The sequence below is a fragment of the Manacus candei genome, unplaced genomic scaffold (assembly GCF_025592945.1).
Source record: "Manacus candei isolate 608988 ecotype Guabito, Panama unplaced genomic scaffold, ASM2559294v1 h1tg000003l, whole genome shotgun sequence".
NCBI lineage: Eukaryota > Metazoa > Chordata > Aves > Passeriformes > Pipridae > Manacus > Manacus candei.
In genome coordinates this window covers 5,517,795-5,532,553 of record NW_026138051.1, presented here as the reverse complement: position 1 = coordinate 5,532,553, position 14,759 = coordinate 5,517,795, and the positions used below count along the sequence as shown (strand labels likewise).

General features: G+C 46.4%; 1 protein-coding gene across 1 annotated transcript in view; it reads right to left on the bottom strand.

Moving 5' to 3' along the window:
- Positions 1–805: 805 nt before the first annotated feature.
- The window catches only part of MAMLD1 (mastermind like domain containing 1), an 84,856-nt gene continuing 70,902 nt past the window's right edge, over positions 806–14,759 (bottom strand). Inside the window, exons 3-5 of the mRNA XM_051787032.1 lie at positions 7,926–8,072; positions 6,392–6,473; positions 806–6,114 (exon numbers count right to left, since the gene is read on the bottom strand). Of these exons, the coding sequence (XP_051642992.1) occupies positions 5,093–6,114; positions 6,392–6,473; positions 7,926–8,072 (1,251 nt within the window). The 3' untranslated portion in view covers positions 806–5,092. The remainder of the gene's footprint in view (positions 6,115–6,391; positions 6,474–7,925; positions 8,073–14,759) is intronic.

Genomic DNA, 14,759 nt, shown 5'->3' with positions numbered 1-14,759 from the left:
CATGTGGTTACACAGGGGGCACACACGGCCTAGCACCAGCACACACAGCCCAAATCACACAGCCCCACACTGCACAAGCCCTTGTCAGCCGAGTGGCTGCCTCGGGCAGAGCGAGGACGAAAGCCAAGTCCCAGACCTGCCGCGTAATGGGAAATGGATCAAGACGTGCATAAAACAGTGTATTTGTTCTGCACAGTGCTACAAACCCATCGAGTGAGACGGGAGGGAGCAACAAAAATGGCTGTGATTAACTACAGCACCAGTGGTTTCAGCCCGACTGCTTTAATAAGGCGCCTGTCCCCGGTTTCATGCAAGATTGTACACAGGAGGCCTCTTGACCAGCCAGTCTCAAGTTCTCAGTAACTCCTGCAGCTGCCGACCAGTACTTCTGTTTTAGCTTGCCCAGGAGAGACTCTTATTGGTATTTAAAACACCTCACTCTCTTCCAGACTCTTTTATATATTTTTTTAAAATATGCTATATATACAGCAGGGAATAGAAGGTGGAACAGGCATTAATTTGGCATTAAGCACCAAAACCTGAGCTCAGCCTGAATAGCTGGCTGGGCAGATGTGCCAGGGCCAAGTGTCCCCCCGGGGCCGTGTGCCACCTGCCCGTCAGTGCAGACGGCAGCAGAAAAGGAGGCAGAGCCGGTGCAGTGACCGCCGCTCATCCTCACTCCTCCCCTCGTCCTTGCCTGCCCTGTGACCAGGTGCCAGCACGGAGCGCGTCCTCTCTTGGGGCCACCCCGCACATCTGCGGCTCCTCTCCCACCGTGCGGGGCCATCCAGGCAGGACCACGAGACAAGTGCCAGATTCTTGCCAGGTGCTCGCTCTGCTCCCAGAGTGGTGTAAATCAGGGGTTACCCTGCGGCAGGCAGTGGAATAGCTCCTGATTTACAACATCCTACACAAGAGGAGAGCTTGACCTTACACTTCAACATCAGTGCAGCTTCCTTTGTTGAAAGCTTCTTAGGACAGACATGTAATCAATCCTAGAGAGCCACTGAGCAGCAGGGCTCAGGTTCTGCATAAGTCAGGGCTATGCTTCCCAGGGAAATTGCCTGATCCAGGCTCCCACGACATCTATTCCTGGGTGCTCCCTGCGTACTGTCTGACAGGAATGACTGTTTTTCTGTTCTGCCCTTGTCATAAATGGGCTGCTTTAGATTAATACAATCCACAAAGAGAATTTTTCTGTAGCAAGTCTGGCTTACCTATCCTACTAACCCTTCTGTGAGACAGGCTTTTAGTGAGCTCAGGTCTTTGGAAATTCTGGCCTTTATAGGCATTTGATGTTATTTTAGAACCTAAGAGGAAAAGCTTACTGCCTTGCCTCTGTTTTCATGGCCATAATTATGAGGGCAGTCTGGTGACGTAACTTGTACAGAAAATAAATGATGGCTTTCAACAGCAAGCGCTGTCAGACACTTCATCCCTTGTAACTATTCTAGAGATCCAAATTCAGTTTGCACTGCCGCAGCACCAGATGCTGCTCTTATTAATGTTTGTGCAAATCCCATGCTATACCACTGCCTTCAGAAGATCAATTCCGTCTTTACACTGCATGTGAGGCAGCAGAATTTGGCTCGTGGCATAAGTCTATGTATGTCTTGTGGGGTGATCTGCTGGTCCAGTAAACACAGCAGGAGAACAATGCAGACATATTTAGTGCTACTCCCTCACTAGCCCTCACTAGCTGTAACTATTTACCTTAGTGACACAGACCATGAGAGTGAAGGCAGGATAAGACTTTGGGCATTTTCACACTTTAAACAGAGAGAAGAAAAGGGAAGGCAAAGTACAGACAGAGGTATTTTCTTACAGAACAAAACAGACAATTTATTGTGATCATTAACTGTGACACCAACCAGGACTGCCATGCTGATGCTCCAATTCCTGAAATGTTCCTCCACAGTCATTATGCCTTCACCCCACACATCCCTGTGCCTGTGCTCCAGCCTGAGCTGCCGGCTGACCCAGGGAGAGGCAGCAGCCCCACTCCTGGGCTGCAACCCAAGCAGGGCACTGGCCACTGCGGTTGTGCCAACTCCCCAAAAGACATGTTTACTAATCAGCAGTTTCAAGTGCAACCAGAGACAGCAGGATAATAGTAATTATACTTAGTCCTGTTCTTCTTCCAAGCTTGATATAGTCCTGACTCTTCACACCACCTCTGTGGCAACGAAGGATCATCATTCCCTCTCAGGCGCAAGGAACTGGGATATGGAGGGGTGAAAAGCTCTACCAGCTGAAAAGCTAGATAAAAAACCAACCAAACAAAAAGCCCAACCAAAAAAACCCCCGAAAAAACCCATAAAAACAAAAACAAACAAAAAAAAGAGTGCAAATAAGTGGGTACACAACACAGGTACAAGATAAACTGTTTTCTGTAAATTCTGTGGGGAATATTTGGCTTTTGAAGACATCCTCCCTGCACTGTTTTTAACCCAAATCCTGCAGAACTGAAAAACTGAAGTGTGCATTGACACAAGCAAAATGAAGAATGAAAAGATGGCACTTTTGCTATTTTTATTAATATCCCAAAGAGGAGTGTGCAGGCAGTAGCCTTCTCTGCCACCAGTGCCTGCTGTTCTGTTGGCCTGGAGGGCTCAGGCGCCTCTGGATCCAGACCTGTGGTCAGATCTGCTGCTGCCTGAAGCTCCCTGTGTCCTGGCAGGACACAGCTCGTGACAGAAAAGCTGCTGAAATGGTGCCAGTTTTCACAGCCAAACAAACTCACCTTTGTCCTCACCACAGACACACTCACGGGCATTTCTCCCCCTCTCTGCTGTCTGGAGGCAAGTCGGCATTTCTGCCTCTTTCAGACACTTACCGAGTTCTACAGCCTGTTTTGGGCAATTGTTTGGGTTCCTTTGCTGGAAAAACTGGTTTCTTTCCTCCTCGCCCTGGTTTCATACAGGTGCATGCCAGTCTCGAGACAAAGCTGGTTGGGGTCATTCCCCTCAGAGCTGCTCCGTGAGGACCTGCCAGTGCCATCAGGAAGCCAGAAGGACCTGACATGCCTGGGGTGGTTTTACTCGGAGTGGTCTCCTCCCCATGTGAGCACCACTAGCAGAGTGTGGGCCCAGCTGCTTTAAACCCTGAATATCCCCTCTCATTTTTTACTCCAGGAGCTGTTTTCTGCCATCCAGCTCTGGAGAACAGTCTTCTGGAATGACCCATTCCAGGATAGGAGTGACCTTGCCAAACCCCTCCCTCCAGCATGGAATCCCCCCAGGAGATTTCCTCAGCCTTGCCATGCCCACAGCATGCCCTGGGACAAAGGGCAGCACCGACACATTTTCTGCACCAGCTCTAGGAAGCTGGGGCGGCGTCTGGCTCGGTTAAATGGAGGCAATTATAGCTCCAGATTCTATTTGTGCACTTACTTAACGTTACTAAAATTTTCCTGTTCCTTCCTACCCTTCCTCCCAGCCTGGCCTCCCACAGGACAGGCATCAGCTCTCCAATCAGACAATTTCTGTGTCAAAGGAGTGACATTCCATACCTGCCACTGCCCTCGCAGGCGTCACGGAATGAGCAAGGTCCCCTCCTCACCACCTCACCCTTGGTGTTTATACACGAGAACTGTCACTTAAATAAACATGGTGCTATGTAAAAAAAAAAAAAACAACAAAAAACCAACAGAGATTAATTTCACATTCACTTATAATTACACTGGAAAAGGACAGTGGGCCTAAGCAATCCCATCTTAAAATAAAATTAAAGCCTGCTTCAACTCTCCATCTAGCCCACTGCTTCTACTAACAGCACATACACATTTGTACATGTTATTAGATTGACGTTGTAGCATCCTGGACAAATCAAATTAATTCAAATATCTGCAGGTACGAAATGCTGTAGCTGAGAAATGAGCACATAAAGGATATGCAATTTTCCCCTGGCAGTTTATTATGGTATGAAGAAAAAAACATTCTGTGCTTGAAGCTGACGTTATATTACAAATGTATTGCGAAGTATGACGTGACTATTAAAATATGATTACACAAAGTATGAACATTTTAAGAAGTTTACAGTACAGTGAATCTTTTATAAACAGACTCTTAAATATACATAGGACAATAGTAGCTGACAGAAAAACATCAAAAATTAACTATTAATGTTTATAGACTTTTCCCCTGAAAAAAGTCTCACATTAAAACAGAAATTATGAAAAGCCTTAAAACCAGGAACAAATCACCTGTACACTACAAATATACATGGCAGAGGTGCACAAACCAGAGCTACCTTTTCGCTGACGGGTTCAGCGGCTGCAGGCTGGGCAGTGCCTCCTCTTCAGTGTGACCCACCACGGGCCACGCCACGCTGAGCCCCCAGTCCTGCAACCCCCGGGCACATGGACACACCCTGGCCAGCAGCTGGAACGTCACAACCACACGTTCACTGCAGGACAGCAACGGCGCATTGTCAGGGTCGAATTGACCTACTGGAGTGTATCAAGCTGAGAACATGCCCAGGATCTGGCAAAGGGATCTCTGCAGACAGATCCCTGTATGCACTGCGGGCCTGGATGGGACCTACATACCAGGACTGGGCTGCAAGACTGAGCTATGGGGGAATCAGCAGCTCCTTTTAGGGATTTTATTTTTTTTTTAATGCAACTTTTCAATCTTTCCTCTTGATATGAGAGAACAGATGCCACATTTGATTTCTGCTTAGTCTGGTTGCAATGACACCCCTAGATCATGTGTTAAGTTATGTCAAAAACATAAGTATTTTATGCTGTAATACACAGTATTACTGAAACTAACAATATTATTTGCATATTTATAACAAGGTATAATGAAATCCCTATAATAAAACCAAAAGTTATGCTATAGATTTATTTACAAAGAGTCCAGCAAAGAAGTATAAATACTTCTACATTTAAGGTTTAGGAAAACATAATTTACAAAATATTCAAATATATACAGTCATCTGAAAAACTGCCAATATTAAGCTTTGATGCAGGCAAAGAATTGGCTGAGTCTGTTCACTCAGTATTGAACGAGGTGGCGGCTTTCATGGGTTGTCTGTTCTGTTTGAAGCCATATGCGAGTTATTTACAACGAGGCTGCTTCTCTCCGAGCTAAACGTGTCCAGAGCTTTGAGCGTGCTGTCCCAAAATGTCATCTATCATTGTCAGATTGTTCAACCACTCTTCGTCGTTGCTGCTGCTGCTGTTCTTCATGAGGGAGTCGAGGAAGTCGGTGTCGCTGCAGTTGGCAGGCAGGATGGAATTGCTGTGCTGGGACACAAAGTCGTACTGCGGCAGCTCCGCAGTGGCGCTCATCCTGCTGAAGGCGTCGGGCGGCTGCCCAGTGGAAGGGTAGCTCGGTGGGCCGAGGCCTGGGGTGGGATTGAGGTGGTTAAAACTGGACACTCCCTGCGGCACCGATTTCATAACATTCATAGCTGGCAACGGTCCCCTGGTTAAATTGTGTCTCAAGTTCTGATTACTCATCGAGCTCAAGCCCTGGCCAGACTGTCCCATGCTCAGTTTCTGCATCTGCCTGACCTGCACGCCGGGAGCGATCTGATTCGGCGGCACCACGGCCTGCTGGGAGAACGCCTGACCCGGTGTGCTCGGCCTCACGCTCTGTTTGGAGAAGAGCGTGTTCCCGGAGAACTGCTGCATGCTGGTATCCATTTGGCTTTGATTTGGCATCCTTGGCACAGAAGTCGGCGTCCACATCTGGCCAGATGAGTTGGGGTAGACATTGGGGATTCTTGGCATACTCGGCTGCCTCAAGTGTTGCTGTGTTGCAGAGTGATTTGTTAAGGAACCAGAACTGAAGCCTCCCATCGGCATTCCCGGCCGCACAGTGGAGTGGCTGTGCACCGTCTGGCACCCCGAGTTCATGCCCAGTGAGTTCTGGCTTGGCCGCAGGGGGATGTTAAAGTCAGAATTAGGTGGGAAAATCCCCTGCTGCTTGCCAGGGTTGTGTGGAATCATCACCATCGTCCCACTGCTCTGGCTGGCAGTGGCTGGGGCCATGCCAGAGCCCAGGGTGCTCTGCAGCATGGCCGGGTTCGAAGGCAGCATGCGGTGGTTGGGCGGAGGAGCCGGCATCACCTGGTTGCAGTCAGCGGGAAGGGGCTGCTGCACGGCTGTGGGCAGAGAGACACGTTAGCTGTGAGTGCCCTGGAAATGCGGCAGAACCTTTAAAAACTCCTGCTCTTTCTCTTCCATGTCATGGGCCTCTCCTCTGTGCTATTTGTAACAGAATTATACTGGAGCCATAAGGAAATGGGGGTATCTCAAGATATGTGGTAAAATGTGAAATGCTTTTAATTCAGGGCAGAGAAACATTAAGTCTCCGTATTTAACTAGACCTCAGGCCCCGGCTTCTTAAGGATTTTCATAGCATGCCATTTCCCTCCTTACCTTGAAACTGGTTTATCTGCTGAGCTGCAAACAAACTCCTCTGCTCAGATGTTACTCCCAGCATGTTTTGTCTCTGCTTTTCCTGGAAGACAAGGGGCATAATAGTCAAGTTGTAGTCTCTTGACAAGCAAGAGCAGCAGACACTTGAAGTGTAGCCACTGTTATCATTAACAACCTCTTCCATACACACCCCCGCCTCCTCTGATGAGATTCAGCCCAGACAGTTCATTCCAGACCACAATTGCTCTCATGGCCCTTCTTGCTAAGGTGTCCTGATGACAGCCCAGCGTTGGGAAGCACAGCCTTCAGCAGATGCTGTGCAGGCAGCCAAAGGGGAGCTGGACAAACGTGGAGACTCCCGTATTCATCAGCCTATGAGTGAAGTGTGCTGCAGCTGGAGGTTGCAGGAATCCTGGCATCTCCCCAGCACCTCTAGTGCAGACTATCTGGATGTGTTCTCTGAAGCACCAGATCAGGGGACAAAAAGCGTCCAGAAGTCCATTAGTGACCGGACTGTGTGGTAGCATTGCAGGGACACACTCACAAGCAGGAGAGCACTGGTGGCCTTTACCCTGTCTGGAGGACGGCTCTGCCCTTGTGTACCATCCCCCTGTGAGCTGGTTGCCACTTTTAACCAGAACACAGGGAGCCAGGGATCCACAGCAGGTGCTCCTTCAGCAAGGAATAGATGGGTTACTCCAAGTGACCTGATTTGAACCAGAACCCAGAACTTATCACTGCACTCGCATCCCTGCTGTGAACAGTAGCTGTGACCTGGGGAGCTGTCTGTGGATGGTGGGAGCTGAGGGCTGGCTCCTGCTGTGTTAGACCAGCCCAGTAAAACTTGAAGCCAAACAATATCAGGGAGGCAGAGCTGGCTTTGAAAGGGAGTTTGATCAATGGGCAGGACACGGCTTCACTGAGGGTTTTACTGAGCGACTTCTCATCTCATTTCTCATCTGCAGAAACGAGTCTCCTTGACCCAAATCGGGCAGCACGCTCAGAAAGTCAGAGGCACATGGTCAGAGCTGCCTCACCCAACTCATCTGTGGGATTCCCCCACCCTGGCTTCCTCACACAGCCTATTACAAACATCCTACAGGGGCTTCTGTTGCTAAAGAGACCAGTCAAATCCTGGACAAACTGGAGTCTAGCATCTGCTCTGGTAAATCCCCAGGGAACCAGAAAGAAAGGCAAGCAAGGAGAACATGTCTCCTGAGGCTGACTCACTCTCCAAGCCTCCCTGCTCTGCATCTTCCCTCCCAGCTCTGTGGCTGACCAAGGATGACGGCAGCAATATGGAAGTGACCAAATCCTTCCCTTGCATACGCGGGGGCAGATCTGCTCTGAGACTTGCTGAGCAGCACTTGGCCTTGGCTTCTCTTGGCCTAGACTCACCACAGCCTTAGTCTGACTCAGCCTAGCAATTCCAGGGTCACTCCCTGGTGTTTGCTGACTGATGATTTCCTCATTCCAGTCAGTCCTGTCCTTCCCAGTGAGGGGGACAGCACAGCACCCCACAGAGGCATCGTACCTGCATCAGCTGTCGCTTCATTATTTGCTGCTTCAGTAAATGGTTCCTCATCGTGTACCCATTGACCGTGGCTGGTGCCGGCACAGAGCCCCCACTTGGGATGGAGCCTGGCTCCTGAAGTCTGGCAACAATTCCAGGATTTTGATCCTGCCAAGAAAGACGGAAAAAAGAAAATTAATCTCATCAGGGAGGTAACAACAGAAGCCCTTATCCTCTCTGCTGATGCCCTCTCTCTGGTCTTTGGCTGTCCCAAGGCCAAAACACCTCATGGATTCACATAGACCTGTGTGTTACAGTGAGGTGCAGGGGACTGCTCTGATATCTGAGCATCAGCACAACAAGAAGTGAGACAAGCAAAAGGTTAATCCAAAATTCTTCACGAGTAGCCCAAGGCTGTGGAACTGATTCACTATCACTGCTGCAGTCAGGGCTGCCTGGCTGGCAGTGAGTAAAGCGTCACATTTCCCACCAGTTCTCCAACTGTTACACTGAAAGACAGAAGGAAAAGAAAGTTGCATCAGGGTAGGATTTGGCACGTGAATGTAAAGGAGAAGGCTACAGAAAATGAGCAAACTAAAGAGAGAAGAGGGGAAAAGGAGCCATCAGACCAGGAACTCAGAGAGATGGGGAAAATGTGGGCCTGGAATTGAAGTGGTTTTTGTGAGTTCCATGATCAGAGGAATGAGGAGAGGTCATTGAGAAAGGAAAGGAGAAGATGCAAAAATGCCTGGACACAAATCAGTAACGAATGCAGTGGGTCCAAATCCTGCCTGGTGCAAACCAGCCTTGTTTTAAGTTCTCAGTGGAAGATCTGAGTTGGCTTTGACAGCTGAGGACTTGCCTCCAAAGAAAGAGCATGTTGGGGAGAAAAGAAAAAAATTCAAGAACATGATGAAGACACAAAACAAAATGGAAAAAAAAAAAGAGCTCTTAAGACCTGGCAGGTATTCAGGGAAATACAAGAGCAAAATGAGGGAATAAGTCAAGGCCTCACTGAGGACAAGAATCTGTGAGTGCTGTATCCAGGAACAGCAGCACCAGCGTATTCCCTATTCTCCATTTTCACATCCAGCTTCTACATTATTTATGATGTTTTGTTATTATTGGCAGGCAGAAGTATGTATATTATATCCAGCATCCTTAGCTGGGCCATGCTTCCTTTGTTTTCAGAATGGAAGCCCACATCCTTTGTTTGAGAATCAATGTTATCAGGAGATAAGCAAGAAGAAAATGGTTGTTGCCTTTTGACATCTGACAATTAGAAGCATGCTCAGATGGAGAAAACAGGATACGAGCCATGTTTCAGAGTGGTCAGAAGAAAGCCTTGGAAGGCATTTGTCACCAGGAAAGCTTCTCGGGCCTGGGGCACCTTTCCACAAAAGCTTCACTATGAGGAATCACCCAACTCCTTCCAAGATATTCTTTGTAAGAGGGATTACCAAGAAGGTCACTGAAATTACTCATTTTTATGGTGCCTCCTTTTGTTGTAGCACTTCGGTCTATTATGCAAAAGCACAATTGATGAAATGTAAATGCCTGCTAGATAATTTACTAAAAGACACAAACCTGCAGCTCATCACTGCTCTCATTATCATTCCTATTCATGGGCAGTCTCATAAGACTAGATTTTATTACCGGTGCTTTGCTTACAATTCTGCTGGACATCTCTCCTCCTCCTCCTTCCCTCCTACCCATTTTACTCCCTCTCTCCCACAGAAAAAGAGAAGGGGAGAAAAAAAGTAAATATGATTTACTACAGATGTAAATATGAAAGTTCACGTAAAGCTGGCACTCCGCTTTCATGTCAGACAGGATTCTGCAGCCACAGTTAAGCTTTGAATAATGCAGATTGCCTCTGGGGGAATATTTGAAAGTGGAGGGATTCAGTTTGTGTACTCTGCACATGAAAGACACTGAAATGTTCATACCACCAAAATCCCTGCCATCTATCCAATTTCCTCCAAACTTGTCTTGTTGCGTGCAGAGGGTCTGTGCTTACTGAAGCAAATGAGTTTAGTGCAAGGACAATCATTCTGATGTCTTGCTCTGGGCTATTGCATTAACAAGTCATAACATTAAAGTCTCTTTTCCTAATCATGTCCACCTCATTCTAATTTCTCCTAAACATCATCAAGAAAATAATGTTGATTTTTCCATATTATTAATGGTAAAGAAGTGTAAATCACATTACTAATTGTTGCTCTGGTGCTGTGGCGGTACAACAGCTTAATTATATGGGATTTTCTGCAGGCACCCTATAGCAATAATGACAATCAGTGAAGTTCATTTGCAAATACACAGAATGGGTTGTTGAGTTTTTCAGAGCAAAGTTGTATAACACTTAATTAGCCAGTAAAGAAACAATCTATAGATATACAGTTTGCTTTGGGGGAAATTAGGACAAAATAGCATAGATAGAAAGACAAGGAATTAATTCAAAATCTTGCCTTCTACAAGTTCACATTTAGGTTAAGCCAAAAAAAAAAAAAAAAAAAAAAACAAAAAGGAAAAGGAAAAGGAAAAAGTTCTCTCTTTTCACCACTAGTGGGAACTACTGTATTCCTGTACAATAAAAAATAACCACTTGCACGTCACGACTAAGAATAGCTCTGGTGTAGTCTAAAGGACACTGCTATCTGTACCAAAGGTTAATGAACTTTAAACATTTTTCCTTTTCATCGCTCCCCAAGAAAAATCACTTTCCTTCCCATAGTAAGGCCAAGCCAAACCAGCCATAATCTTAACTCATCTGTGGTTTGGACAATCCCACTACAGAACACAGGAAGACAGCAAAGAGAGGATTCTGGTGCTGAGGCCGGGAATGATGGAAGTGGGTGTTCCCACCCGAGGGGCCGTGTGGCCGAGCTGTACAATGGAGGGTACAGATGGCTACAGGGGGTTCTGATTCTTTGACTTAAAAAAAAAAAAAAAAAAGACATTTGCATGTAGGTATCAGGGTTTTTTTGCCATTCTCCCCTCCCCAAACTAATATTAATATGGTCAGAATCCCTAACCAACTGGCACACCACACAGACCTGGAATTGGAGAGTGTGTTTGAGAACGTGTGTTCTTGTTGCCAGGCAAAGTTTCACGCAGCAGGTCTGGAGCTCCTGCAGCACTCCCTGGGCTTCCCGGTGGGGCAATTTCAAAAAGGCACTGGGACTAACTGTGCAGTTTCGACTTTGTATCTTATGCACCAGTTTCAAGAGCAAGGAGGAAAGAATCAGGCTCCAGGCTTGCAGGAATGTATACTGCTCGTGTCAGTGTTCCACCACTGACTGCACTTGTAAAAGCCACTGCACAGCCCAGTGAAACCAGTGCCCTGCAGCCGCCCAGCTGTGCACGATGGGCAAACACATCTGCCCATTCCCGCGCCCAGCAGCGAGCGTGGGCCTGGTCCAACAAACCATCAGGTAACTGCCTGATGGAAGGCGTGCAAGCAGTCCCACTGAGACCTACCACGTCCATTCATGAATCTACATCCTTCCAAAAATCCACTGGCGAGCTCGACCTGCCCAGACACATCATCTGACTACGTACAAGATGCACAACTGCAGCAAATAAGCGCGGAGATGAATTGTTCTGCGTGAACGTGGTTGATAAACTTCAGTCCTCAGCACTTAGTTATATATCCAGTAATCACTTTGTGGCTTCACTTAAGTGAGAATGAGGAAATTTATGGCCCCTAATTCCTCTGAATCCTCATTAACAAACAGTCCAAAAAGAATTTAAAAGCAAGACTTTCCGAGGATCTGAACCAGAGCTTTAATCGCTCCTTGGCAAGTATGTAAAAATCCCTCTAATCTTTAATAAAGAACATTCATTGTTTTTTAGGACTATGTGAAAACACTAAACTCATTTATCATTATTAAACTTTCCCATCTGCTCTTACGGTGTAACTCCAAAGAATATAACAAAGAAATTGTACATGTTAAATTGTATTGACTTAAGCCCAGAGCTATTCGAGATGTACAATTTATTTCAGTGAGGGCAGGAAGGGGACTGCAGGCTGCTAGACAGAGTCATTTGTCCAATGCTGAAAAGACAGTTATCTGCACCAAAATGGCTCTTGGAAAGGCACATTTGCTTTATAAGAAATAAGCTGCCAGGTGAGACCATTCAGCATTATGGTAAAGACACAGACAATAAAACCAAGTCATGAATTTCAATAGTTAACAGATGGACTAATTAGAGACTGAATTCTTTGTGGTTCTAACAGATAACCAGGTCACAGCAAGGTTACTGAGAGAGGCAGGCAGCACTGCAAATTTCGGTAGATATTTGCAGAGTTGGGAGAAGGCTGCACTTCCTCACTGAAAGCATTAGCAGCAGTGGAAGAAAGGAAACGTGGCTAATTAAAAATACTTCCAGTACCTGCATTTAAAAAGTTTATTCCATTGCAAAAGACACTGCTAATTTGAGAAATATCCCCTCCACTTCCAGTGGGGCATCCAGCTGAATCCAGGGATTACAGAGCTTAAAGCAGAAGGGTTGTTGAGATGAGCCGCAGCACAAAAGCCAAAGACCAAAGGCAATGCTCGCCCAGGGTGGATGTTTGCTCTAAGTACGAGAAGGGGACAAACTGCTTTTTCCACCAGTTCGATTTTTTTTTTTTTTTTTTTGGTAACCAAAGATAACTTAGTTTGAAGTATTTACCACGACATCACACAGTAAACAAGAAACAAAACCAGAAAACCATGGCTACAGGTCTTGAGCAGAGCCACTGCCACTGACCCGCTCCCAGGCCCCGGCTGCTGGGCTGGGGCTCCAGGGGGATTCGTGTTCTCTGCAGGGACAGCTCTTCTCTAGGGGTGGGGTGCAGTTTCACCAACTGAGTTGTGTTCTGTATTTTAAGAACACGTGTTACGTACGGGAAGTTCTGCACTCTGCTGAGGAAATGCAAATACTGGTTTCAAACTAATGCCCCTTGTTCCCCTCTACTCTCTGCACTCCCACCTGCCCACCCTATCCAGGAGCTGCACTGCATCTCTGCGGTGGGGACTTCATGCTTGGGCAGCACTTGGCTCTGAAGCCCAGGAATAAGACTCATAGGCACAACCACTCTGCAAATACTACAGACTGAGCAAATAAAACACTAATAGCATTAAAAATGCCTCACCCAATTTTATGGTTTTAGGAGTTTCATGTCTTAGAACCACACGGAAGCCACATGTAGACCCCTGATGTGTAGTAACCTTGTGTGGACCCATAAGAAACCTTGATGCCACCTTTACAAAGAAGGATCATGGCCTCCACAGCTGTTAGTCCACTTAGATACTAAGATGGTGAATCTGTTTGGCCAATGCATAAAAATAAGGTAAACAAAATCCAGGGTCACGGTTTGGCAGAAGGATCGTGTCAGCCCACTCAAGAGTGTGATGTCTGTGAGATGCCACTGTCACTTGCTTCACACAGAAGTCAGGGGTTACCTCGGCTTCTCGCCTTTAACACAGCTCTCCATTTACTCTTTGGAAGTTTTCTGTCTTTTTTCCCTCCTCTATTCTGCTGGCAATTCAGAGATGCTCTTCAAGATAAAACAGTCTTTCAGCTTAGAAATACTCCAAAGCTTTCAGTTTGTTTGCGTGTTTGCTTTAGCACAATGTATGAACATTGATAAAACAAACTGTGCAGTTCAGTGGATCTGGTTTTTTTTTTTTTTACCCATCTTTCACCCATTTACTTGATACACAAGCATGTGAAATACTGCCAGACTCAAGTTTCTAAGCTTATCGTGGGGGCTGTCAGTCAGGAAAAGGCTTTGTTTCAAGACTGTAAGTGATCTGTGGGTATACAGTTTTGTTAAAAAAAAAAAGTTCTTTTAAGTGTTTCTTTCTTTTCATACCTCACGAGCATGCACAGCTTCCTTGAAAGGTAGTCCCCCTTCTTTGCTAGGAGCAGTGACAAGATCACCACACCTGTCTAGCAATTGTATCAGGACCTTCCTGCCTTAAAGCAAAGCAGATGAAACACTCATTTCCCTATAGCTGTTCTTATACTGCATGCTGTTCAAAACAAAACAAAATCCCATCAAAGTATCCAGAGTGCAATTCTAATGCACCCACAATTTTAATAAGAACTTAGTCCACTTCCCCTCTTAAAAAAATTAATGACATTAGTTAACACTTTTGTGCAAAGGCTCTACCAATATTTTCAGAACGGGTTTCATCCATCAAAACATGTCATTGAAGAGCAACAGCAATCAGAGCAATAGAAAGACAGAAAATCCAGAGTGATTTATCGCAATAGTGATTTTTCTTTTAGATGAAAATGCATCCTTTAGCAGGCACGTGGAAATCAAGCAGTGAGGCATCATGTTGTTAGAAGGAACATGGGAAACAGCTTTGGGAGCAGCCAAGAGCCTGAGGGACAACCCAGATGGGAGAGATAGTGTGTCACAGACACACACAACCTCCCAGGAACTGTGCTGCTTGTAAAGAGGCACGATCAAGACTCCAGCAACAGCAGCTCCCCTGCAAGCAGATCCTCTGGCCCAGGTGAACTCCCAGGCCACGGGTGAAGGCAGCCTGGAGACCAGCTTTGATCCACCATCCCAAACACAAGGCAAACCTTTCAGGAAGACTGGAGACCCACGGAGGCTATACCAGACCCCTGATGGCAGTGGGAACTGGGTGCCCACAGTGTTAACACACTTTTCTTCCACCTGAGAGCAGCAGTCTAGGGTTGCACTCATCCCTCCCCACCATTCTTTAACATAAACTGTGTCTGTTACTGTTTTTCTGTGTATACACCCAAAGATGCAGAGATGGGTGTTTTGTACCTGTCTGTATAACATATAGTCAAGATCCAAAATTGAATTCTCTGCAAAGAACAAAA